The sequence below is a fragment of the Natator depressus genome, chromosome 3 (assembly GCF_965152275.1).
Source record: "Natator depressus isolate rNatDep1 chromosome 3, rNatDep2.hap1, whole genome shotgun sequence".
Taxonomy (NCBI): Eukaryota; Metazoa; Chordata; order Testudines; family Cheloniidae; genus Natator; species Natator depressus.
The window spans coordinates 151,194,365-151,221,154 of NC_134236.1; the positions used below are offsets into that span (position 1 = coordinate 151,194,365).

The window sequence follows — 26,790 nt, forward strand, 5'->3', positions numbered from 1 at the left end:
TACACAGATAAATTAGGTACGTCTCTACTGATTAAGGAAATGCACAACTAGATTCGTGGTTTTGGCAAGTTTCCAAAGCACTGGTCTTCCCAGTAATGCAATACCCTCAATATATTTCCTACAGCTTCACAAAATCCCTCTTTACTATACGAATATCCCAAGAAATCCAGCACTCCTTAGATTGCTAGATACCCCCTCCAGGGAGTGCACATGCTTTCAGCATCTAAGTAGGAACTTTCTGGGATGCTAGCTCCCTTCCAGCAGTGAAAGGTCAGACCAAGGTTCAGATGTACACTGCCCTTTTAGAGCACTGTGAACAGGGGAAATGGAAACTTTGTTCTCCTGTATCCTTTTCACTTCAGGGTCCTGTGTGTTCACTATTTTAGTTAGCACGCTTTGTGTCTATTCATAGTTCCTAAATTTTTTAAAAATGTATTACTTTATTATTAGGCTCTATGCCATTGTGTAGTCAGGCTGGTTTCAATCCACTGCGTATCTCCCGTGCTGGTTGGTAGACCAGGAAAACCATTCTGAGAAATCCCCGGGACTGAGTCAGCACATCAGATTGAAAAGTATTCTGGGTTCAAACACTGTGCCTCCTGTAATGGCAGAAAGAGAGGTTACTTAGCCAGATTTCCCACTCCCCACAAACTTCTTTGGAGTCTGTATAATGGGTTCTGAATAAATGGGGAAAGGACCTAGTATGGGTCAAGGCTTCTGCTCCTCATAAAGATGAGCTATTGTTCAGCTATATGAAAAGTGGAACATGTATGTAGTAGCCCCAACAGAACTACTTTCCAGAGGCTTCTGACTAAGGTGTCAAGAATGTATATGCTCCCAAAAGTGGGGATCTGTGCTGTCCACCTATTCTAACTACAGTTATTACGGTACCAAGAGTAGTCTCTCTTTCCCCTGAGATAGCACATTGTCATCACTTAACAGATAACACATAATAATCTCCTTTGATATATTTAAATTTGTTTTATATATTTAAATTTGATATATTTAAATTTGTCAGGATCTCTAATTTTAAATAAAATTATTCTGGTGAGGAAGCTATTGTACGTGCTTGTAATATTAGAGTATTAAATTAATGTTGACAAACAAGAAAAATACAAACTTTGGTATCTGATAGATCCACTTTAAAGGACATCTAGCAAGTGCCTTAGTCACTAGATATTTTACATTAGTGGATTTTTTAACCTTTATTTTTAATATTGAGATAAAATTGTTTGTCTGAGGGTAGTATTTTGACATACTAGTATGTTTAGTTATGCAAAGGTAAATCAGCCACCAGAATAAATGGAGTGAAATTGACAAGGTATTTAAAAGGGATTATGCATTTCTAATTAGTCCACTGTGCCTGTAGATAGAAATTAATTATATTGTTATGTAAATGTCATGCTAATTAAGAGAGAATATTGAAGGTGTAATAAATCTGCAAAAGAAATAGGTAAGTTAACTATTTTTTATGTTTTTATTAATATTTTATAGAGTTACAACAGAAGCTGGTAGAGAAACGTTTGATTATTGACCTACAGACAATTTTTAGCTGACTGACTGCTTCACAATCCATTTTTCCTAATTGATGTCTTTAGTGCACTATGTTAACATTAGCCACAGTGGGCTAGTGATACCAGGAGCCAACAATAGTCAGGCATTGCAAATGTATTAACAAGACCTTGTGTGTCTATGTATGTACTTTAGTGTTTTCAAGGTTACAAAGTGCTTCTCTTCTGTAGTTGCCCTCCCTTTATTTTGAGTGCTGGACTGTGCAAACCCAGTGACATTGTCAACTCTTTTGTCTTCATAGTGAGTCTTGCAATATTTGAAGCCGCAGCTCCTGGAGTCATATTACAAGGGAAGCTCAGCTTTCGTTTAAAAAACAAACAAACAAAAAACCCTAGAAGGCACATAAAAAGATCACAAATTCTTTAAAATCTTATGACTTCTCAGCTAGCCTCATGATTTTTATAAATGATTCCCCCTTGCCCCCAAGTACCCGCTTGCAGCTGGGTGCCCTAACACTAGGATTACCATGCTACTTCCCAACTTGGGCCCCTAATGGCTCCATAATAGATTTTCTTGCCTCCATAATACTCCTCCTCGGGGCCAGTTCATTACAAAAACATATAGTGACAAAAATGCATAACAAAAGTCCCCAAACAAAGTCCTTTTATTATTTCCAGTAATGTGATCCTTAAAATCCCATGACATCTAGTCTGCCGATGTAGCACATACCATGCTCTGGTGTCTTCCATCATAGCTTGGCTCTTCAGCCACCCCAGTCCTTCCAGCTGGAGTGCAACCTTGGTCTTCCCAGAAGCAACCCCCCTGCTCCCCCTGATCTTCACCAGGCAGCATCCATCACTCCCCTTGCTCTGTTAACCTCTCCTCTCAGAAAGACCAGCAAGGAGACTCTTCTGCTGCTCTTTGGGAGGTCAGCTGGCAAACCCCTCTGCAGATCTCCTGGCTTCAGCCTTCTTCAGGCCTCTGGATCCAGCTTGGAAGTCAGCAGGCAATTCCCTCTGCTGCTGTCCTGCCTTCAGCTCTCTGGCTTGAGGAGGTCAGCCAGCAAACCCCCTCTCCTGCTTTCAGCCTTGCCCCAGGAACCTCTGACAGCTTCCTTCAGGAACTTCCCACCTCTCTGATTCTCCCTGATCCTTTCTAGCCCCAGGTACTGCTTTGCCCTCTTAATTGGCCAAACTAGAGCACCTGGTCTGGCATAGGGCCCTGGACCTGCTTCATTTAAAGGGAGAGCAATTAACAGCTTCCAGTCATTTGGATTATGCTAAGAATTGGACAACTACAGTGTTTCATGTGCAAAGTGCATCTACTGAATGAGCATTTTGTGACCCATAGTTAAACACACCAAGCACTGATTCCAGGTACTAAGATTCTGATACTTAGAGGGACATGTTAACGTAAACCTGCTTGTTGTAGTGGTTAAGTGAGGATAGTCATTTAACTTCAGTTTCCTACACAAAACTGTACTAATTTCAGCCAAGTGAAAAATACACCGCCTGTTTCAAATAGTAGAAAGATCTCTGAGTTAGCTGTCAGTATTACAATGGATTCAACATCATGGTTTCCCCATAGAATTGCAGATTCGAGCCCACCGTACACAATTATGCATGACTACTTTTAATGGTGGAACAAAAAACAGCTGTAGAAGAAAGTGCTGCAAAGGGCATGCAGACTTCATCGGTTATGAGGCACTCTGGTGTATTTGCATGCAAATCCCAAGTTACTAGTTGTTGAAGCCCTACTACTATGCAATACAAAAAATCAGACCCATCTGAACATAATATCTAATGAGGCAATAAACAAACTCCTGTTGCACTCCAGCAAATGCAAAAGAATGAAAAATAGTTGCAATTTATTCTGCTTTAAAAATGGCAAGTAAAAAATCCTATATTTGCCTGGGTGCTGAAAGCCCCACCTGGTGTAAATATTTTACTGTACAATAATCTTGATCTCATAGGCTCCATCACTGTAGAAAATCAATTTTTCTTTCTATGAAAATTGAAAGAATGTAACTAAATGACATTTTTTTAATGAAAAAGGTATTTCACTCAAAACCAAAGTACACTTGCATGGAATTACATCACTAGAACTGCACGCTGTTCCATGTTGTTGTTTACATGTAAACAATGGACGTGCACCGGCTCTTTAAAATGGACACTGACAAGTCAAATAGACCTAAAATTGAAGGTTTTGTATATTTCCAATAGCAAGTTTTTTGGTATTTGTTCTAAAAATTCCTTTGCAATATAAATATCCAAAATGTTGCAACTTTGTACTAGTGCTTGAGTCGGCTTGTAAAAGGCTCTACAAATGGTTATCAGGTCTGTTTGGGGATTCTTTCATCCCCTTTTTCCAAAACACTAGTGCATTACTTGGCATCTTGGACAATAGCATTAATAGTGTAAATTACTCTGACCTCTTAACATTTTCATTTTTAATATTCTAACAAAGTCTAACACAAGTAAAGAAGCTGAATTCTTAAATGATTTGAACTTGACAGTGTTTTGTGAGATTTACATTTTGATTTACCTTGAAATCACTTTAAAGGTGACCTGTCAAGGGGGAATAAAAATTGTGCTGTTGAACTAGTTTTCCACAGGTCGGCTTGAGGACACCTTGAAGGGCCGGGGAACTCAAGTGGGATCTACTTCTTCCCTCGTTTGAGAGGCTGAGTTCTGAAATCTCAAAATCTTTTGAGAGCTTTGATCCTCAGTGTTTTTTCAGAAGCTTGAGTTAAACAGATGTTCAGACACAACAAGCAGAATTGTAGGTGGTCTGACTAAAAATGCCTTCCCCTCTCAGTTAGCCATGTTTCTGTCACCTTTTATAAAGCTATAATCCCATGAGTTTTTGCAATATAAACAGAGTTGGCAAGCAAAATCTGACATTTCTGTAGTAAAAACAGGTGCAATTATAACATGAGAAAAATTCAGGCTGCCTTTTTATAAAACATAAAGAAGCAAAAAGGTACAATTAGTTTCCATCGTTGGTCACTTTTACCAGTCCAGATTTGAAATGGTTTGAAAAGGGAAGACTACAATTTGTTCTAGCAACAGTGCTGATTTCAGGACACACAAATATTGGATGACCAGTAACAACTGAGGACTTCTGTACTCTGCTCAGCAGTTTGGACTACAAGTATGTGAATAGCATTGCACACCAAAGTGCTGCACTGTAACTCCCATGTGGATGCTGCAGGCGCGAACAAAAGGGTTCTTAGTTTGCATTAATGTAGTGCTATTTGAAGATGAATACATTAAATGTGAACTAAACCTTTTACTTCATGTCCACACAGGGCCATTATAGTGCAGGACTTCGGTGTGCATGGCAGTTCATACCCCTGTAGTCCAAACTGCCTGGCAGCATAGACATATGCCCAGTTAACAGCACATCCCAATACTTGGGGTCAGGCTTATACTGACCCCTTGCTTTAAACTGAATTGTTGGTATTTTCATTGCCAAAGTCTACTAGACCAGACTTAGTTTCAGGTTCTAGGTATGTAATATCATCCAATTATCCAAGCTACAATGTATTATTACTGTCAGTTATGCTTTCTGTCAATTTGTCTTGACTCAGCTATATGGTTTTATTTGTGCTTTACGGCAACACAGTAAATATACTGAATTGGGTTGTTAGTTTAACAAGATCTCTGGAGAGCTCTTCCATGATGATGAGTGTTGAAATATGGTAGGAAGCCTAAAAGCAATTTACCACCAAACAAATACCAGAGTGGGCAAGAGTCCAGAACCTAAAAATAAAATTTGTCCACAAAGGTAATGTAGTATATGTTTGTGTTGAGATTATACATAAAACGAAACTTTTGACCACTTGTGGTGATTAATGATTCCATGACACTTCTTCCATTTTTGTCAATATTATGTCTGTATAACTTCTTCCAGCAGTTTCAGCTGGATATGCTGTTCTCTCTTCCCATCCTAAACTATTGTGTAGTTTTGCTGTATGCTGTTCAATAGTATTGCATTCCACCCAAAGAAAAGTACGTTCCCATGGTGGGAGAAGTGATTTTTAGAAATGGGACAAAATCTAGGCCTGGTGAAAGTAGGTTCAACTCATTAAAGTCTATGATCTTGCATCCATTTACATAACCTGCTTGTAAAGCCCTTGTGGGATGTAAAGCGCTATAGAAATATAATGCAAACCTCCTATTGACTGACTTCAGGGGAGCCAGGATTTCACCCCAAAGTCTTTTTGTGGATTAACCATAGGAGATCCCAGCTCTGTTGGAATGTAGAATCACCTTTGCCAGAGTATTTCTCTAAAGATATTTCTTACAAAATGTTTACAACATATAAAAAAAAAAGTGTCATCCTAATATTTAATTGTAAGTCATATTCAGATATTAATGGGAAGGAAGGGTTGGAGGACAAAGATCTCAATGAATACTGGACTCTCAACACCCATAAATTCCCAAGACATGTGTATGTTTCAGTACCTGTACATCCCTAGACATAACTCTGATTTGGTTCATCTGTAAGAAGATGGCAAATGCTGAGTAGTAATGTGTTTTGGGACTGACTTTATTCTCCTTTTCCAGGTGGGCCATGCACAGGTACACCTCATGTCTCGTTAGGTACACCAACCAAAAGATCCTGTGACTCTGGTAAGTTTTGCTTTCTATTTGGCTTTGCATAATATGTAGTTGTACAATTACAAGCGAGTGTAGTAAGTATACCAGGAGAATAGCAGTGGAAAATAAACCTTGGTGACCTGCTGTTGAGAGTAACAGCTAAATCATTAACATGACATAACCATAGAAAAATACAAAAGTAATCCTGTTGTTTTAATCGAATTTAGATGGAACCTATGACAGTCCCACTTTGAAAGAACAGAGCAGAGTTGGTTGCACCCTTCCTAATTGACCTCACAGTACATACAAGGAGGAACTGATGTTTGCATCAGTTGAGACGGGGGGTAAACCTGATTCAGATCAGTTGTTGCAAACCCTTCCATGCCGTTGTCTCTATATTTAGGAGTAAGCACCAATATTACAGTACTGATGGCTGAATGGGGGCTATTCCTGAGCATAGTTAAGGACTCCCTCTCTTTCAGGGATTAGGGCATTCTTCTTCTGCTGTGACTCTTGCAGGAAACGTTTCTCAGTTTGTCAAAAGCTAAAACAGGACACTTCTACTGTTGCCTTTTTTTCTTACGTCGTCCCCCTCTTCCAGTCATAAAAGATCAAGATGTTTCTGTCCCATTTAGATGCTTCTAAACGAGAAAGTAAGTTTGCCTCTTTATCCCTTTGCCTCTATCTCTACACAAACTAAGCTGAACTGCATATGTTTTCCTTCATACAGTAGCCGCTGTAATATTTAACTAAAATTTAGATTGAAGGGTGGTTAAATAACTTTCTGGATAGATGGTCTTGAAAATGATAGTGGAAAAGCACTATGTGAATATTAAAAATGTGATCATAATTAGCATAATGGCAAGATTACAGTTTGGCATGCCATATGGGAGATGCAATATCTCCTTAGATTAGATTAAGGCAGATGGAACTATTAGACATGTTGAGAAATGTCCCATTAAACATTAAGATGTTTTTCCCAGTAGCTTTCTTATTCCAAGTCTATGCTAGTAATCTAGAGAGATTTTTGGTCCCTTTATTCTGGTATATTTGTCATATGCAATGTTGTTTTAGACGCTATCAACAAAAATGCAAAGAGAACTTGCTGTTTGGGTTACCAGTCTCTCCTTTAGTATAACAGCCAATTGAGTAAAACAAATTTGTTTTGCATTGTTTGTAGTTTTTCTTATTTTCCCCAAGCCTCTTTTTGAAATTGCTTTCCGTTCACTGGTCAGGGTCTATGTGATTCAGTTGTAGTCTTTCACTGTACTGAAGGAGTTAAAAGGTTACTTTCTAAAGAAAAAAATCATAATTACCCACAAAAATGCCAGTATTTTAAATTTCACATTTTTGTCACTATTTATGTTTTGCTTACTTTTAGCATTTCTCCTAGGTCTGACAGTGGAAATAAGCTAGTCAATTCCAGTTTAAAGTTCTCAAGTTCTTGCACAATGTGGGAAGGTCTAGCTTGCAAGCAATTCTTTTTGGGTGCAAGTAATACAGGAAATGTAGAATTTTTTTTTTAAAGCACCACTTGTAATAATTTTAAAAAATTCTAAGTTTTGTTAAAATTACTTTTTTCAAAACTTACATTTCAATCAAATTTTCTCAGTGGTGCTTGAAGAAGAAATGGCTGTTTTCTGAGGCAGTGTTTGGGAATCCAGTTAAATAAAAATATTTAATAGTAGTGTGGGTTACAAAGAGGTTTACTATATGTATATAAAATCTTAAACTGAGCTGGGATTGAGAGGTGGGCTGATAAGGCTACTGTAAGGTGAATGTTGCATATTATACTCAAGATAACTGTAGCCACATTTCAATTTGTGTGCTTGTTCCTAGGAAGTTGGTTAGTTCAATGGATAAAAACTGTATATACTACACTTTGCATAAATACTTCCTTTTGTAAGAACCCTGCGTTTCCTCAGGTCTGAGCTTTAAAGAAGAATGTTTTGGTGTGAGTTCATCTGCGTCTCTCTCCCCCACCCCGGTGTAGGTTTTCCCTTAGGTCTGCAGTATCAGTATTTGAGACAGAAAATTAGAAATTTGACCTACTTATGTAATATGCTGGCTCCCATCAGGAGAATATTAAGGAAGACATAAACCTTTCACATTTTATTAGCATTTAGTGTAACCATTGAAGAAAGATCAAAACAATAAATCTGTCAAGACAAGGAAAAAGTGTTTTTTAAAAGAATAGTTTTTACCTTGTGCACTTGTCAGCTTGGATTCTGGAGCAGCCCTCTGACAAAAAGTCACATTATGACACCAAATAGTGTTTTTCTCCCTTTGCCAGAATTGATGGTCTGGTTGTAAAAGTATTGATATTCTGAAGTGTGTCCAAAGGACAAGGATTATGATAGAAAAGAATGAAAAGTCTAAGAATGACTAGCTGGGGCGAGGCCTTAAAGGTTTTGAAGAGCCAGACGTGTGAGAATGTTGTAGAAAAGACGTTGGGCTCTGGCCTGCTGAATGGTTTTTTATGTATCTTAATTTGTCTTTTATTGGTTAGAATTCATGTCCGGATTAATGGCTGACATTATTGCAGTAAAGCTTTTTCAACTCAGGTTGGCATCCTTACCCCATTTATACTCGTGCCTGTGTCATGAAAGTACAGTATTAAATAGCATAAAAGGATTTTATTACTCTTCTGCTATATGACTCTAAGACTGAATATGTAAATCATAACAGCTGGATTTTAAAGCATTTTCATACAATTTAGAGATTTTGTGGAAAGGTCAGTGAAACTCCTTGAATGCACTCTGCTAATTCTTAATTGTGCTTGAAAAAGAGAGTGCAGTAGAAACAGATCAGTTGCAATAATGATACAATCAATCCACAGAGTTTATCCATATAGTTGTGCCTTACTCCACTTCTCATGGGAGGCCACGGAAACGAAGGATTTTCATGTCATATAAAGATATGTGTGCACGTCATTTGTAATTTTGTCTTGGTGCTAACATATCGGAGCTTTATTTTGCATGTCAGGTGGTACTTTTGTGGTCCAGAGTTTCAGTTTTAGGAGTATGCTGTATGCTTCTCCTTGTTTGGGGCTCAATCCTACGAGGTGCTGAGCACTCTAACACTGATCTTTAAATTTAGGCATGTGCTTAAGTGTTTTGCTAGATCAGTGCCAAAATGCTCAGCCCCTTGCAGGATTGAGCCCATATTGCCTGAGATGACAACCTTTTGGGAACTGCTAGCACAGACAGTATGGAAATACCAGTCAAATGAATGGCTCCGTGGCTGTGGCTGTGGCTGAAACTTCCTTTTTATGATCACTTTTTATCATCCCTTACACGTCTAGTAAGGACAAAAAGCTCTGGTCTACCATTAATTAGATATTCTATTGCTCTGCAGTGGTAAAGTGTCTGAGCTAACAATATAAAAAAGGTTAGTGACGGATTTTTTTATTATAAAAACAACTTTGAGAGGTTTTTGTTGTTGTTCCAATTGACCTTTTGAGGTGCTCTTTAGTGTTTGACTGTTGGAGGGCACTGTGTTAGCACTCCAGCCTTCCTAGAGCCTTCTCACCAGAAGGAATAGGATGCTAGAACAGCCACAGAGCTGCGTTATAAATCTCCCAGCCCTGGCAATTATAGTGCCCATTAGAGACACTTTTTTACCCGGCTCAGTTCTCGGCTATACTAATAAAACAGCGCATCAAGCAAGGCTGTAAATAAAAGTTATTACCTAATAGGTAGGCGCTGAAGTGGAACGGATGGGAGCTGAGGCATGGAGGCCTTATTACTGCTCATCAGCAATTATAAACAGGATAAAGTGTCTGGGACTTGCACTGGTGCAGGGAGGGCTAATAGAGGCTGGAAGATGACACTGTACCATGATCGGATGATGTATGTTGATGGGTTTTTACTGCCTCATCTTGCTGCCTATTTCTGAGATGAGTTGTATTATCTGTTCCATACTCCCATATCTATCCGGAGAGACAGATCAGTTTCCTCTGTTGCCAGAAGGTGGTCTGACGTTTGCTGCACGTATACGTTTGCATTAGTTTCGGAAACTGGTATCTAAGAGCATTTTGAAAACCCTTTTATGATTATTGTAGATTAAGATCCTAATTGTAAGTACTGTAATCGGCATGTAAACAGTTTTAAGGGCCTACTGCTGCAATTTTAGGATGTCGTTTCAGCATCACTAGAAGCATATTCTTGCTTAATTTTGACCTACAAGTAAACTGATTTCAGAACTGCTACCCACGTTTTGTGGCTGACCATTTCATCTGAATCCTCTTCTAGACTAAATGATGCGCTGTCTGGACTGGAGTCCTAACCAGTGTAGTTGAAGTCCCAAAGAGATGAGTTGTATCTTAACCTTATTGTACTAATAGGTAAAATGATTCCCAACAATGGTGCTAATGTGCAGACAGCAGCTGTCACTGCGTGAGAGCTTATGTACACAAACATTTAGTTCATGGTAAGCTGGGGTGTAAATCTACCCCTCACATGCCTGCCATGTGCCAAGTGTGCATGTGGTAACTGTTGCCACACACTAAAAGTTCCCTAGTGCTCTTTGATCTACCCCATTTCAAAGTGGGAAAGATCAAAATGCACTAGGGAACTTTTAGTCAATGGCAGGATACTGAGGGGTACGTTTACACCCCAGCTCACTGCAAACTAAGTGTTCATGTAGAGAAGCCCTGAGTTATGGAAACAAACTGTGGCTTTTACTGCAAAGTTTTTAAAGAGCATGTAAACACCTGATACTTAACAATATCCAGAAAAAAAAGCCTTTTTTCTGATCTTCGATCATTCACCTCCATTGAAATCTCATAAACCTTTATGACTGATGATCTCTTCAGAAAAGCCACAGAGGAAATATAATGTCATTGAAATTAGCCTTCAAACTAGAGGATCCTGAAAAGATGTTTGCCATCAGCCTGATACTTCAGGTACTAGTTGCTCACGCTGTTTGTTCCTGGGCTATGAAAAACAACATTTAAAAATGTTTCAGAGTAGCAGACGTGTTAGTCTGTATCCGCAAAAAGAAAAGGAGTACTTGTGGCACCTTAGAGACTAACAAATTTTGTTAACATTTAGAAATGAAAACACATGGTAGCAAGTCAGAACATTCTGGCATTCCTCTCTTCTCTACCCAGAAATGCACACACTGGAAGTGTTTCTGAAGTGGAGATTATCCGCATGTGTTCTAGAAACAGCTCCTCTTTCTTATCAAGCCATCATAGCTACCCATTAAGGATGCTAGAGAGAGAGAAATTGATCAGCATGTAGGCAGTGGTCTCGGCACACCAGAAGCCTAACCATTGTTGAGTTTTTTGTAAGCATTATGGCAAAGAAGAGTTCTGATGAGAGATTTGATTGATGATAATGAGGTGGCTTTGTGGCTGTTTATGGGGAGTACCTCGTAAGTGTGATGGGCATAATGGGAGAAAGCATGAAGATGTTTGTTTGGAAATTTAACAAGTGGTGATGATGGCTGGCATCATGGGCCAATTGGAGGTGGGAGTCAATATTTTGATACCGATTGAGAGAGAAGTAGGGAGATAGGCCATGAAAGGCCTTGAGAGTGAAGACAAGCAGCTTATGTTTGATGACATGGAGAAGGGGGAGCCGGTGGAGGGATGCAAAGAGAGGGGTGACACGGTCAAAGCGATGGGCTAGGACAGTGATACTCAGACTGAGGGTCGTGAGCAGCAAGTAGCTCTTCAGTGTGTCTTCTGCCGCTCATTGCAGCACTTGATATTAAATACTGTGTGATTTAATCTATTAACCAGTCAGGATGCTTTTACTATGTTATTAAGCAGTTGTAGTTGATAAAATAATAATACTTTCGGTCATTCTGCTGTGAGAATTATATATATAAATATTTCCTGTCATACTGTTTAAATATAAATATGTAATATTTGAGTAAATGAAACAATGAATTCACTCTACTGTGGCCCTTTTGGATAATGTCGATTGCTAATTTGACTCCTGAACCACTGAGGTCGGAGTATAACTGGGTTAGGAGAATGGCCTTTGCAGCAGCAATCTACATGGACGTGAGCAGGGCAACATTGCTTTTGTCAAGGCCAGAGAAAAGGATTGTTCAGTGATTGAGACGTGTTGCTGGTTTTCCCCCTTCTAGGTCATTTATTAAAGGTAAGACTAATGCATACGGCACCTCACTAAACATCTTGCCCCAACTCTACATTGCCATTTCCCATTATGCTTTTTATCGTCCTTTAGGCCTTCTTCAATCCATGTGACAGGAGTCCTATCCAAGTCAGCGTGAATGAAGTTTGTAAGATTTTGAGACTATCAAATTTTTCACTTATACTCCAGATATGACATCATCTTTCTGTGAAATGATATTGTGATTAAAAAATCATTCCTCAGATCCATTGAGAAAGAGGAGTGGACACTACCCAATAAATTTAAATGTTACGGTTAAAATCAGAGAATTTAAACTTACAGCACTTTGCCATGGGGGATTTCATATTGAGATTAATTGTCTGAACAGTCAGTGCCTCTGTGGGTTCAGTTAACTAGCCTTCCACTATAGCTGTATAATTATTTTTAAAGAATACACATGTATACTGGTATAAAAGCTTATTTGGCCTTATGCTCCCCGCAGTTCTGAATTCTCTGTTTCATTACCAGTATCCACCCACAGACTTTCAGAAAGCTATTCCCAAATAGCAGAACTACAGCTCAGAATTTTAAATAAACCACATCTCCATTTATTCAAGGGACAGGGGAATTAGAGTTGCATGTCATGCATTTCCCACCTATACCCCTTTTCCAAAACTTATTAAAAATATATATTAGTACGAGATAGGGGTAGCTGAGGGCTTGCTTTTACTTCAGATTGGGCTAATTTGTCTTGGCTGCCTTAGCAGGGCAAAATAAAGAATGTAGCAAAGAATCCTTGAGTCGTTAACTTGAACACAGCCAATATCCGACTGAAAAAATCCGTCAGGGACTTTGCTACTGTCAGCCTAAAGGGGCTGAGTTGATTTCACCACAGAGTGCTACAGTTATTAAGCAGTGGCTTGATTATCTGTCCAGATCTGTAATAACTCTCTTACCAGTGGGCTTAAAAAATATTGAGAAATATAGCTCTTTATCATTTTCAGTGAGATATTTTAGTGTGCTAGAGTATATTTTTTACCAGTTCAATATTAAGTAACTATCCTGGAACCATTAAAAAAGTGACACTTATCTCTTGCTTCTTCAAGTACTGTGTTTAAATTTAAAGTGTATACAACATAGAAGGTAATTGCTGTACTTCTAACATGGGGACAGTGTCCCAAAGGTTTTATCTTACTCTTGGGTAAAGCCTCAGAATCTAAGTTTAGACATTTCAGACAGCAGCATAGACCTCCAGGTAAAGCTTTTTACTGTTTTCCATTTAGGAATTAATTTGCAGTGAAACCCTTTAAAATGTACAGATATAATCTTGGAGTCTTCCGTAAATCTGTTTAACGGAAGTACGAGGCTTATTAATTCCTTGAATGGAAGGGATGGGAAGTAGCAGACATTGTGTTGAGCCTTAATGATAGGGGTCCCTCTAACTACATGATTCATATGCGGGGTATTCTCTTTCTCCAATTTCTGTAATCAAATTATGTGAAGTGTACAATTCTCAAGGTTTACTCTGCTGCTCTCTGTACGTTCTACAGTCTGACTTAAAAATTGTCCCATTTTCTAATAAGATACGCAAAAAAGCATCTACAATGTAAACCTCCCCCTTTATCCCCAATCGTACTCCCACAAACTTAGCATATCAAATGTAATCTGAAGGGAGCAACTAAAGACTGAACTAAGACCCTGCAACACTTGAATAAAGAACCAGGAGTGAAACAAGTCAAAACAAGGTCCATATGTGTATTCCCTGAACTTCAGTTTCATTGTTCTACTTCTCCTCCAGCACAGAACTGGGCACTTCATCATAAATCAGTGTTGATGCTTCCCAAGTCTCTCTCTTCAAAATGGAGTATACGTTTTTCAGCTAAAGCTTGATTTTTGTTTTACTGCAGATATCTGTAAGTGTAAGCTATCTACACACCACAGCAAAGTCTGCTTCTTTTCCTAAGGATAGTGCCCCAAAAAACAAAGTGATCCAGAGAGAATGTGATTTTAAGATAATGGTGATTGGAAATTAAAGTAGTTGGAAAACAAATCAGCAATTTAATTTCAGAATCTACTCTCAAATGCATTAAGTAGAATATTTATCAAAATAGAAGAGTTTATACATTTTTATTCTTTACATTAATGACACAGCGACTCATGGAGTGACAGTCTCTCATTGCAAGATTACTATCATTAGGAACATGTCACGTATTCTATAGATACTCACAAACCATATTTTGAAGAGACAATGCAGAAAGTGTTTTGCTCAGTAGCAATCAGGATAGCTTTTCACAGCTCCTCCTTTGCTGCATCTGTGGTTTTGCCTTGGAAATCCTTTGATATTCCAATAGGTGTGGGGTGAGGAAGCAACACACAGTACTGTAACAAGTAGCATCTTCCCAGAATCTTTGTTTGGATTATTATTAGTCTGAAAAATCAGCTCCTTGAATACTGTTCATCTTCTGATTGATATGGACATGGATGGGTTACACACACAACTCAAAAAGAAAAGGAGGACTTGTGGCACCTTAGAGACTAACCAATTTATTTGAGCATAAGCTTTCGTGAGCTACAGCTCACTTCATCGGATGCATTCAGTGGATGCAACTGATGAAGTGAGCTGTAGCTCACGAAAGCTTATGCTCAAATAAACTGGTTAGTCTCTAAGGTGCCACAAGTCCTCCTTTTCTTTTTGCGAATATAGACTAACACGGCTGCTACTCTGAAGCACACAACTCAGTATTTTGAGGCAGGAAGGAGTTGCCTGTTTATATAAACTTGAGAGCATTCGCAGAATTGTAATGTTACAGCTTGGTTACCCATTCTTTCCAATTAGTACAACATTTGAGTAGTTCAATAAATATGGGATTTCTCCCAGTGACTTCAAGGGAAGCAGTTAGGCCACTGCTGACACAAAGTTCCCATGTTTATATGTACAATGTTGATTCGTGATTTTGTACTACACAAGCTGAATAACCCTGAGTCCTATTTCTATATAGAATTGTTGACTGGAAGGGATGTTGAGAGGTCTTCTAGTCCAGTCCTCTGCCCTCAAGGCAGTATTAAGTATTATCTAGACCAGGGACAGGCAAACGTTTTGGTCCGAGGGCCACATCTGGATATGGAAATTGTATGGCAGGCCATGAATGCTCATAAAATTGGGGGTTGGGGTGTTGGAGGGTGGGAGGGCTCCGGCTGGGGTTGTGGCCTCTGGGGTGGGGCCAGAAATGAGGACTTCAGGGTGCGGGAGGGGGTTCCGGGCTGGGGGTTGGCGTGCGGGGGGCGGAGGTGAGGGCTCTGGGTTGGGGCTGGGGATGACGGATTGGGGGTGCAGGAGGTGTTCATGGCTGGGACTGAGGGGTTTGGAGGGCAGTAGGGGGATCAGGGCAGGAGGTTGGGGCACAGGAGGAGGTCGGGGTGCAGGCTCCGGATTGCACTTACCTCAGGAGGCTCCCAGAAGCAGTGGCATGTCTTCCCTCCGGCTCCTACACAACGGTGTTGCCAGGCGGTTCTGTAGGCTGCCCCATCCGCAAGCCCCTGTAGCTCCCATTGCCCGCGATTCCCGGGCGGGGGTAGGAGGCAGCGTGTGGAGCCCCCTGGCTGCCCCTACACATAGGAGCCGGAGGAGGGACATGCCGCTACTTCTGGGAGCCACAGCACACGCGGAGCAGGACAAGCCCCCAACCCCACTCCCTGACAGGAACTCGAGGGCCGGATTAAAACATCTGCAGGGCCACAGTTTGCCCACCCCTAATATGCTAGCGATGGTCTAGGTGTTTGTCTGTCCTGCTCTTAAAAACCTCCAATTATGGAGATTCCATAACCTCCATAGGCAGTTTATTCCAGTGCTTAACTACCCTGAAAGGAAGTGTTTTTTCTAATGTCCAACCTAAACTGTCCTTGCTGCAGTTTAAGCCCATTGCTTCTTGTCCTGTTCTCAGAGGTTAACAACCATATGCATATGTAAATATGCTTAGGTCTTACAGTGATTGGTTCTCTTTAAATACTACAGATGGATGGGATGCACGTGATATATATGTGATTGCATCCAATTGCTTTTCAGAACACCCCACCGTTCTACTTGTATGACCTCATATTATCCTGTCTCCTTACTTGATCACTTTACTCGAGTCTCTGCTCTGCCTCTTCTCTGACCTCTCTACTTTTGTGTACACTTGTCCTGCCCTACCTGTTTTGAACACTTTCCATGACACAGTTCATTCCCATTCCTTAAACCTCACTAGCACCCCGTTTAGCTGAACTTTCTATAAACTATTTTGTGACCTAGTGTGTTGTGGAATTTCTATTTTTTAGAAGGGTTTCAATGTTTTTGAGCACGGAAGTTCTAATTTTTATGAATGGAAAAGAAAACCTCCTACAGGTTATTTTTATCATTTTTTCATTGGCATCTATAAAACGTTTTTGGGAAGCTAATAGTTCAGTTTTACCGCGAAGAAAGTATTACTACTAGCCTTCCAAAAGCTGAGGAGATGTCACTCTCTGCTTTGCTGATAAGCTGAATGTAAGAATCATATGGCATTCAATTTCCCAGCTGTAACAACTTCCTTTAACCTCCCTGGATTACCATGGAATTTCTACACTGGATAAATTGCCCAGAACGATCAAGGGTCATCACAAACCCAGCATGGTACCTGCCAATCACTGGTTGTTACTATAGGTGCATGGGTTTGCAGCTGGCAGCTGTTTTTAGACAAGCATCTCAGCTGCTTGCACCTGTAACAGACAACAGACAGCTGGTGCTAGACTGAATGTTTGAGAAGGCTCTCCATCTTCCTCCACATTCATAAACTGAGCAGCTATTTTGGGCTCTAGAGGTTTGCAGTCTCCTTTCTGTCAGGTGATTTGGAAAGTGAGACAGAGTAATTCAGACTATTCTTGCTTATAAACAAGGTCAATCTTTTCTTCAACTAGCAACAATTCAGGTGGCCATTGCCTTATAACACATTTAACCTAACTGAAATCCCTCTATTAATCCATCAAAGGAGCTCTGTAATGCAGGTGCCTGACTACATTTGAACATGCATATTAACTGAATCAATTGGGTGTGTAAGTAACAATATGTAAGAAATTAACATTCCCAGATAAAGACAGGCATGACACTAATGGAAGTACATGATGGGCTGGGGGAGAATGCCTCCTACCACCAAACAAACTGTAGTGCAGGAGCCCTCTGTAAGATGGCACAATTGTTCAACGACAGTAGTAAGCAAACCAATTTGACAAGATTTATTAGCATTTAAAGGACTACCATGAAGTAAAAAAAAAATTTCCACAGTTTTACTAATCATACCTTAGATTAATATTTCAAGAGTTTTAAATGTCTAGTTTAATTTTCACTTGTGCTGTTTACTACCTTCATTTCATTCATCTTGGATAATGGAGTTAGATTGGTATGTTTCATTTCATGAGAGAGATGGTAGCAACCTCATTAAATTACATTCTACTACAGTATGCTTCTTTTCTCACTCAGGGGATGGGGATGAGGCAAAGCAAACTGCTGAAAGTTCAGAGGGAGGGAGGGAGGAATGAAGGAATCTGCGGTGTACACTTCCCCACCCCTTTGGATTTGTCTTTCCATTTCCCCTCTACAAATTGTCATCCTCTTATGATTGCCTTGAGAAGCTTACAATCTACATTTAAAAGGTAATGTCCTTATCTTCCTATTTGTCTACAGAGCACAATGGAAACTAGTGACCCTATGTACATAAATTGTTTGTATATTTTAAAAAAACAAAAATATTAAGGTTTCAAAATTAAGTACTTAAGAGTTAAAAAGATTCAAGATCATGCACATAACCTTAATTCTGCCCCATGTGCACGTGAATGCATTACTTTTGAATTTAATAATCACATATTCTCAAACATACCATACTATTTTAGCTATGCCTGCGTAGCATTTTGCATTGTATTTCCATTCACACATACATATACTATTTTCATTGTCATAATAGTCTAGCATGCCATTGATTTAGACTTGTATAAAAAAAGTCTTTTTCCGTTAAGTATCTTAATTTAGTCAGCAGCCAAAGACTACACATTTTCCTCCCAGCCAGCTACACAACCTTCTTTTCTTCTGACTTGAAGGACCTAAAGGATGTTAGCAGGGCTCATTTACCTAAGGTTGTAGGAAAAAGTATATTTGAAAAACAGTCCATAAAAATGCAGATTGACAAGCAGTTATAATTAAAATGACATATGCAGCTGCAGCTTTGCTATATTCTGATGAGAGCTTAACCATGTATCTTTGGCTTGGTCTATACTAGGAATTTACTTCAGTATAGCTTGTGTCTCTGAGGTGTGAAAAATCCACACCCCTAAGAGATGTAGTTACACTGATCTGACCCCCCCACCGTAGACCAGCAAGGTCAACTGAATTCTTCCATCACGCTAGCCACCGAAGAGGTGCATTACCTATGCTGACGGTAGGTACCTCCTGTTGGTGTAAGTAGCGTCTACTGTGAAGTGCTAAAGTGGTGCAGGTGCAGTGGTGCAGCTCTGCCACTGTAGCATTTTAAGTGTAGACAAGTCCTTAAAGTCACTGAAATAGGTATTTGGGGGGTTTTGTGCGGTTTCCTAGGTAAAAAAAAATTCTTGAAGTAGAATTGTTTGGTTAGATTGTTTGTAGCTTGTCCTGGGACCCACCTAAGAAGAGGCAATTCTTGATTTAGTCTTAAGTGAAGCACAGGATCTGGTCCAGGAGGTGAATATGGCTGAACTGCATAGTAATGGCGAACACAATGTAATTAAGTTTAACATCCTTGTAGGGGCGAAAGTGTCAAGGAATCCCATCACAGTAGCATTTAACTTCAAAAAGGGGAACTACTGAAAACTGAGGAAACTAGTTAAATGGAAATTAAATGGAACAGTTACAAGGGTGAAATGCCTGCAAGCTGCATGGAGACTATTTAAAAAAAACACCATAACAGAGGCTCAAACTGTTATTATACAAATTATTATACCCCAAATAATAATTAAAAAAAAACAGTAAGAAGACCAAAAAAAATGTGTTCATGGCTAAACAACAGAGTAAAAGTGGAGGTTAGAGGCAAAAAGACACTGTAGAAAAATTGGAAGTCAGATCCAAGTGAGGAAAATAGAAATGAGCATAAGCTCTGGCAAGTCAAGTGTAAATAAAAGTATAACAAGGCAGGCCCAGAAAGAATTTGAAGAGCAACTAGCTAAGGACACAGAAACTGACAGCCCCCCCCCCCCCCAAAAAAAAAAAGTACAGCAGAAGCAGGAAGCCTGCCCAACAGTCAGTGGGGCCACTGGATGATCAAGGTGCTTAAGAAGCACTCAAGGAAGACAAGGCTGTTTTTTGTTTTGTTTTTTGTTTTGTTTTGGTTTTTTTTGGAGTGTTAATGCCAAGCTTTTATTCAATGCCGGTTACAGACTTTGGAGGGGCTGGGTGTTGGGGAAGAAGTTAAATGAATTCTTTGCATCAGTCTCCCCTACAGAGGATGTGGGGGAAATTTCTACACCTGAACCATTCTTTTAGGTGACAGATCCAAGGAAATGTCCCAGATTGAGGGGTCAGTATTGGAGGTTTTGGAATAAATGGATAAATTAAACAGTAATAAGTCACCAGGACCAGATGATGTTCACCCAAGAGTTTTGAAGGAAGTCAAATATGAAATTGCAGAACTACTAACTGTGCTATTAACCTAACACTTAAATCACGCTCTGTAGAGGTGATTGGAGGGTAGCTAATGTAACAGCTGTTTTAAACAAGGCTCCAGAGACAATCCTAGCAATTACAGGCCAGTAAGTCCAACTTCAGTACCAGGCAAATTGGTTGAAACTACTGTAAAGAACAAAATTATCAGACACATAGATGAACACAATATGTTGAGTCAACACAGCTTTTGTAAAGGGAAATCATGCCTCACCGATCTATGGAACTCTTTGAGGGAGTCAGCAATCATGTTGATATAGTGTACTTGGACTTTCAGACAGCCTTTGACAAGGTCTCTAACCAAAGGCTCTTAAGCAAAGTGTAAGCAGTTAGGAAAGGTCCTCTCGTGGATCAATACCTGGTGAAAAGATCTAATAGTCAGTTTTCGAATTGGAAAAAGGTAACTAGTGGGGTCCTCCAATGATCTGCATTGAGACCAGTGCTGTTCAACATATTCATATATGATCTGGAAAATGGGGTGAACAGTGAGGTGGCAAAACTTGCAGATGATACAAAATTACTCAAGATAGTTAAGCCTGAAGCTGACTGTGAAAAGTGACAAACAGATCTCACAAGACTGGGTGACAAAATGGCAGATGAAATTCAGTGTTTCTAAGTGCAAAGTAATTTACATTGGAAAACATAATCCCAACTATACATACAAAATGATGGAGTCTAAATTAGCTGTTACCACTCAAAAAAGGTGGTAATGTTAGGAACCATTAGGAAAGGGATAGATAATAAGACTGTAAATATCATAATGCCAATATGTAAATCCATGATACGCCTACATCTTGAATACTGTGTGCAGTTCTTGTTGCCCTATCTCAAAAAAGATATATTAGAATTGGAAATGGTGCAGAGAAGGGAAACAAAAATGAGAAGGGGTATGGAACAGCTTCCATATAAGGAGAGATTAAAAAGACTGCGGCTGTTTGTTTGGTAAAGAGATGACTAACGGGGGATATGCTGGAGGTCTACAAAACCATTAATAGTGTGGAGAAAGTGAAAAGGCAAGCGTTGTTTACCTCTTCACATAACACAAGAACCAGGGGTCACCCAATACAATTAATAGGCAGCATGTTTAAAACAAACAAAGGGAAGTACTGTCACGGAGTCCCCAGGCGATGCTCTCGAACTGCTCCCTACGAAGCCAGGCAGGACTCTGGTGAAGTCTCCTCTCTGTGAGCAGACTTTCTGCAGGGCAAGAAGCTCACACCTTATCCCACCACCTAGAGACTTAAGAAATGCCTAGGGGAAACTGAGGCACCCCTACAGTATTCAGAGGAAACATTAAGAACAGTCCCACTTCATCACAAGTACTACTTCACATAGTCAACCTGTGGAACTCATTGCCAGGGGATGTTGTGAAGGCCAAAAGTGTAAATAGGTTCAAAAAAGAATTACATACATTCATGGAGGATAGGTCCATCAGTGGCTGTTAGCATGTAACCCCATGCTCCAGGTATTCCTAAATCTCCAACAGTCAGAAGCATCTGGCACTGGCCACTGTCAAAGACTGGATACTGGACTACATGGACCATTCATCTGACCAAGTGTGGCCATTTTTATACTATGAGAACATCCTGTCCCAATCGCTGTATAAGGCAGGTGTGGGCAAACTTTTTGGCCTGAGGGCCACATTGGGGTTGCGAAACGGTATGGAGGGCCGGGTGGGGAAGGCTGTCTCCCCCTAAACAGCCTGGCCCCTGCCTCATCGCACTTCCTGTCCCCTGACTTCCTGCCTCAGAACCCCCGACCCATCCAACCGCCCCTGCTCCTTGTCCCCTGACCGCCCCCTCCTGGGACCCTCGCCCCCTATCCAACCCCCCCATCTCCCTGTCTGCCCTGACCCCTATCCACACCTCTGCCCCCTGACAGGACCCCCGGGATCCCCGACCCATCCAATCCCCCCCTCCCCACTCCTTGTCCCCTGACCGCCCCCTCCCAGGACTCCCACCCAACCCCCCTATCTCCTGACCCCCTCCCCCTCCCCCCCCCGAACCTCTGCCACATCCAACCATCCTCTGTCCTGACTGTCCCCCAGGACCTCCTGCCCCTTATCCAACCCCCCCGCCCCCTTACCATGCTGCTCAGAGCAGCAGGACAGGCTTATTGGAAAGCCTGGGAGGTGGGTGGGCGCAAGCCGTGCTACCTGCACGGCGGCATTGCTGCGGAGGAGGGAGGACAGCGGGGGAGCGAGCTCCGGGGCCGAGCAGGACGGTCCCGTGGGCCATAGTTTGCCCACCCCTGGTATAAGGTGTGGAGGGAGAGATTCCCTCCTGCAAAGTTTAAGCCGTGTAGCTTTTACAGACTAGGCAGTGAATGAAAGGGCTCTGATAAATTTTTCACTGTGCTGCGGTTAGCCATTCACACATGAAGTGCAGCCTTCTGTAGTTTCCCTCCTGCTGAGCCTAGTGAGAGAAGGTCCTTTTCAAAATGTGCTGCGCAGTGTGATTTGTATCAGGTTATACTTTGGTCACATCAAACCAATTTTCACAATTAAACTCAGTCTCAGCTAATTGCCAGTGAAACCTATTTCCCTTTTGAAATTTTGGGTTTTTTAACCCCACCTTTTTTAGTGCCAAAACAATTTAAAATTAGATCACCATTTTTTATAATGGAGGAATTTTTCCCCCTTACTCTAAACAGATTAATTTTGAGCAAACTTAGTTAAACAAAGCCCCTCACATTCATAAAGAGTGAAGCCTAGAAATTTCAGCCCAAAAGATGAGTTTCACAAAGCTTATAAACAATAAAAACTGGGGTGGTTTGAATGAAAACTTGAAGTAAGTTTAAATATAGCAGTTCCTGTCACTCCTGCTATAATAAATAAGGTTTCATTTTCAGGTCAGTTTTGACCCAGTCCCCTCAATAACTTCTACATTTTAAAAAAACCTCTTCTGCCTGAAATTTTGCATATGTGATCTCCTGACAGATTTGGGCAGGGAGAGGGTTAGGAGAGGGTCAGAATTTGAAGTGGATTTGTCCAACTGGTTGAAAGGTGTGTCAAAAGACGTATTTTACTTTTGGAAAGTCTTCTAACAATTATTTAATTGTGTATCTAAAACAGCTTGGTATAGGAATTCCAAACTTTTGCATTCATTAGGACTCAGGACAAATACATGTTGAACTGTTTTGTAGTTAATGTAAGAGTTATTTGTTGTTTCTGGGTGCTATCCAAAATCTCCAGAATGGTAATTTTCATGAGGAGGTCTCTATTTTATTCACTCCACAGAAACAGAAGAGGATGCATAACAGAGTTTTTGAGTTCTGCAGGGATTCCTGGAGAGTCTGAAAACAAACACTAAGTTGTACAGGGACTTTCGATATAAGTTTCACTGCATCAAGTTTTTTTTAAAATCTTTCCCCCCAAAAAACCCCTAATCAAGTTCTCAAAGTTCTAAAGCGAGAGGTTATAAACAGATTAATGTGAAGAATAATGCTAGAATACCGTAGTGACCTCAGAAAACAAATACTTAACAGGATGGGAAACTGGACTGTTGTACTAAGATAGATGGAATAAAAGTGTCAAAGATGTTAACACGCTCCTATCACTGTCCAACGTTAAACAGCGTTAAACAAGATTTGGGGTTTGGTATACAGAGACCTCAGCCTGCTTAGTACCATGATAAACACACCATTAAAAATTTACTTTGACCATTTATTAAAGATACAGAAAAGAAGGATTCAGAGTAACAGCCGTGTTAGTCTGTATTCGCAAAAAGAAAAGGAGGACTTGTGGCACCTTAGAAACTAACCAATTTATTTGAGCATGAGCTTTCGTGAGCTACAGCTCACTAGTACTCCTTTTCTTTTTGAGAAAAGAAGGAAAAACAGTTAAAGCATTTGAAATGCAAAGTATTAAATAAGGCTTTCATTTTAACAGGATCCCTTGTTCCCTTTTCTGTTAGCTGGAGAGTTTTTTCTGTAGAAAGAACTCCCCTTTGTCTCACAGTCTCTTAGATGGTATGAAAGATTGTATTAACTGTCCTTTTGGGGAAAAGAGAGAAAATGCAGCTTCCGTCTCTGGTGTTGACTGTCACTTGCAACCTCTGCTGGAAAAACACAGGCATAGCACATGGTCTTACCAGCCACTCCGAGAACTGACAAACTTATACCAGCATTGGGCTGTTAAATCATAGCTTTTAGCTGCCTCTCTGGTTACAGGCTCACAGCAGTGTTGCAAAATACACAGTCTTGGCAGCCTAAGCCTGACTCTTATTAAACAGGTTTCAGAGTAGCAGCCATGTTAGTCTCTATTCGCAAAAAGAAAAGGAGTACTTGTGGCACCTTAGAGACTAACCAAATTATTTGAGCATAAACTTTCGTGAGCTACAGCTCACTTCATCAGTTGCATCCGATGAAGTGAGCTGTAGCTCACGAAAGCTTATGCTCAAATAAATTGGTTAGTCTCTAAGGTGCCACAAGTACTCCTTTTCTTATTAAACAGGAGTTAAAAAATTAGAGGAAAGAGAAGAAATATGGTAAGGAAGGAAAGACACACAAAGGGGGTGGGTGTGTGTGTGTGTGAGAGAGAGAGAGAATGAATCACAAGCCAGATGGTGCTCAGGATTTAGCCTGAGCCACTGGAGGTGGTGATGTCATCTTGGGCAGACTCTAGTCAGGACACCTCTTAGGATGAGGATGACAAAAGCATACCAGTGTCATCCAGTGAATCCTAGGGTCCCAGGAAGAGGTGGGCTGGTGGCCATGATGGTAAAACTTACTCCTCTCCCCCTCTTTTCTGTCAGCAGTTATCCGCCTCTGTTTCATCTCCACTCATTTCCCTCCAAAACTATTTTCTTTTTAAGAATCCTGAAAGGGAGTGATGGGTGGAACATTATTTTGTCCATGAATTAGGTCTAATTTTGACCACCAATTTTGGTTCACTGTCTTCTGATTCCGTGCTTTCCTTGTTTACCAGGCATAATTTAATATACTCCTGGAGTTATATCAGGAGGCCATTTTGTTTGAACTAATTCAGTCTCTGTCTCCATTTTCCACCTGTCAAGGCTGAATCCCCACTCTGGCACTTTGAGTACAGAAGGTGGGGGCCTGCAAAAAAGATTTTAAAAATTAATACTGGCCACTCCAGGCTTGTATTACATTCCCAAGGTTACAGCTTTTCTCTGACTTTGGCTTGGTAAATGCTGCCACCACCCAAAAGCAAAAAACCCCTTTGAACCCAGGAAGGAGCACTTGTGAATTCCTCCCTGTGGGGTACCCTCAAGCCCTTTCACCCCCGTCCGGGGAAGAGCTGAGAAAGGAAACAAAGGAAATTAGCTGTTGCCACCAGCTAATTAAACAACACATGCACTAACCGCTTAGGGACACAAAAATCCAATCCAGTTCTTAGAAAAGGTAAAATTTATTAAAAACAAAAAGAAAGGAAATACATTTGGCACTTAGGCTTTTTGCTAGATCTTAAAAGAAACCATTACAAAAATTAAGCATCAAGATAGCTCTCTTGAGGTTCAGCTTAAAGTTTACAAGCAAAACAAAAGCATCTCGGGCTAGCACAGAGGAGATCCACAAGCCAAAATAAAGAAATAAACCTAATCGCGTTTGTTTAAACATGCCCTGTCCAATGATTTCTTCAAGGTATGGAAGATGAATTTTTATACCTGGTTCAAGACTTACACAGCATTCCTGCTTATAGCATTGCTGCTCCATGTCTCCTTCTCCAGAGAACAACAGACAAAGGGGAAGTTTTTCTCCTATTTTAAAAAGTTCTAGCCTTCCCATTGGCTCTTTTGGTCAGGTGGCCACTCCTTTTCTTTTACCTAAGGGCTTGTTAACCCTTTACAGGTAGAGCAAGCAGAGAACAGACCAAGAGGGATTTTACAGCTAACTGGCTGGCTGGGTGTCCATCAAAGGGAGCTACTCTTTCCCCGTCTCCCCCCTTTCATGTATCACACCACCTTTTCCCACCAACATTTATGGTTGTAGGTTATTGTGACACTTTATGAACTTTCACTCATTTTTCACAATTGAGCTCACAATTAGGGTAAATCTGTAGGCCCAGTTATCACAGCAGGACTTCTCATTAAATGTTAGTAAGGAAATGTGTTGTGGATAGGGGTTTACGAGCTACAGCCTAAAAAGATTGAAAAAAGTTGCATAAAATAGGAGTTGTCAGGATAATTTTATGTTATGGTAGGACTTTTGGATGGGCAATTTAATATGGAAAGTGTTCAGATACCACAGCTAAAACCTACATCTCTATCTAGAGTGCTAGGTCAAAGTACCAGAGAACAGTTATGATTAAGGAATCTGTGAGGACCCCAAAACAAGAACCAAAGATCGCTAGTTTGGTAAAATCTTGGAAAAAACCCTCAGACTAGGCTATTGTTACACAAACACTAAATTTGTTTAAGACATGGTGTGTGGTATAGTACTTCTGCGTCAGTTTACTTTTAAAAAGGGCCTATCAGACACATGCAAATGAGCTGTTGGCGAGGGGGACAGAAGTGTAATAAAAAGCCATTACTCATTTGTTTCTAACTTTCTGTATCTCTACAGCCATTGTTCAATTTGTTGTTTGTGTCTAACAGAAAATGTTTTGTTTTTGTTTTTTTGGTCAGAATTCTATGTTGTGACAACCATCTGTTTTGCAAATACCTGAAGGGTCACCATTCGGCCTTTCTACTTTGAGTAGGCAGTGAAGGCGAGCTTATATAAATGCTATGTAAATACGGTAAATTCAACCCAAATGAAAAGAGGGAGGGCCCCATATTGGTTAAGTGACCTCTCCATCTAGAATTGCCCCTTTGACTTGCCCTGCCATAACAGAAGCAGCCCTCATGGGTTCTAAAAGGAATTCCGTCTGCGTCTCAACCAGGATGATGTGGATCCTGCAGGGAGAAAAATAGGAGAGGATCCTCAG

General features: G+C 40.4%; 1 protein-coding gene across 2 annotated transcripts in view; it reads left to right on the forward strand.

Moving 5' to 3' along the window:
* ZFAND3 (zinc finger AN1-type containing 3) overlaps positions 1-26,790 on the forward strand; it is a 236,682-nt gene that overhangs the window by 173,871 nt on the left and 36,021 nt on the right. For both annotated transcript variants that reach the window (XM_074949104.1, XM_074949105.1), the window contains one exon: positions 6,084-6,149. In XM_074949104.1, coding sequence (XP_074805205.1) covers positions 6,084-6,149 — 66 coding nt within the window. The remainder of the gene's footprint in view (positions 1-6,083; positions 6,150-26,790) is intronic.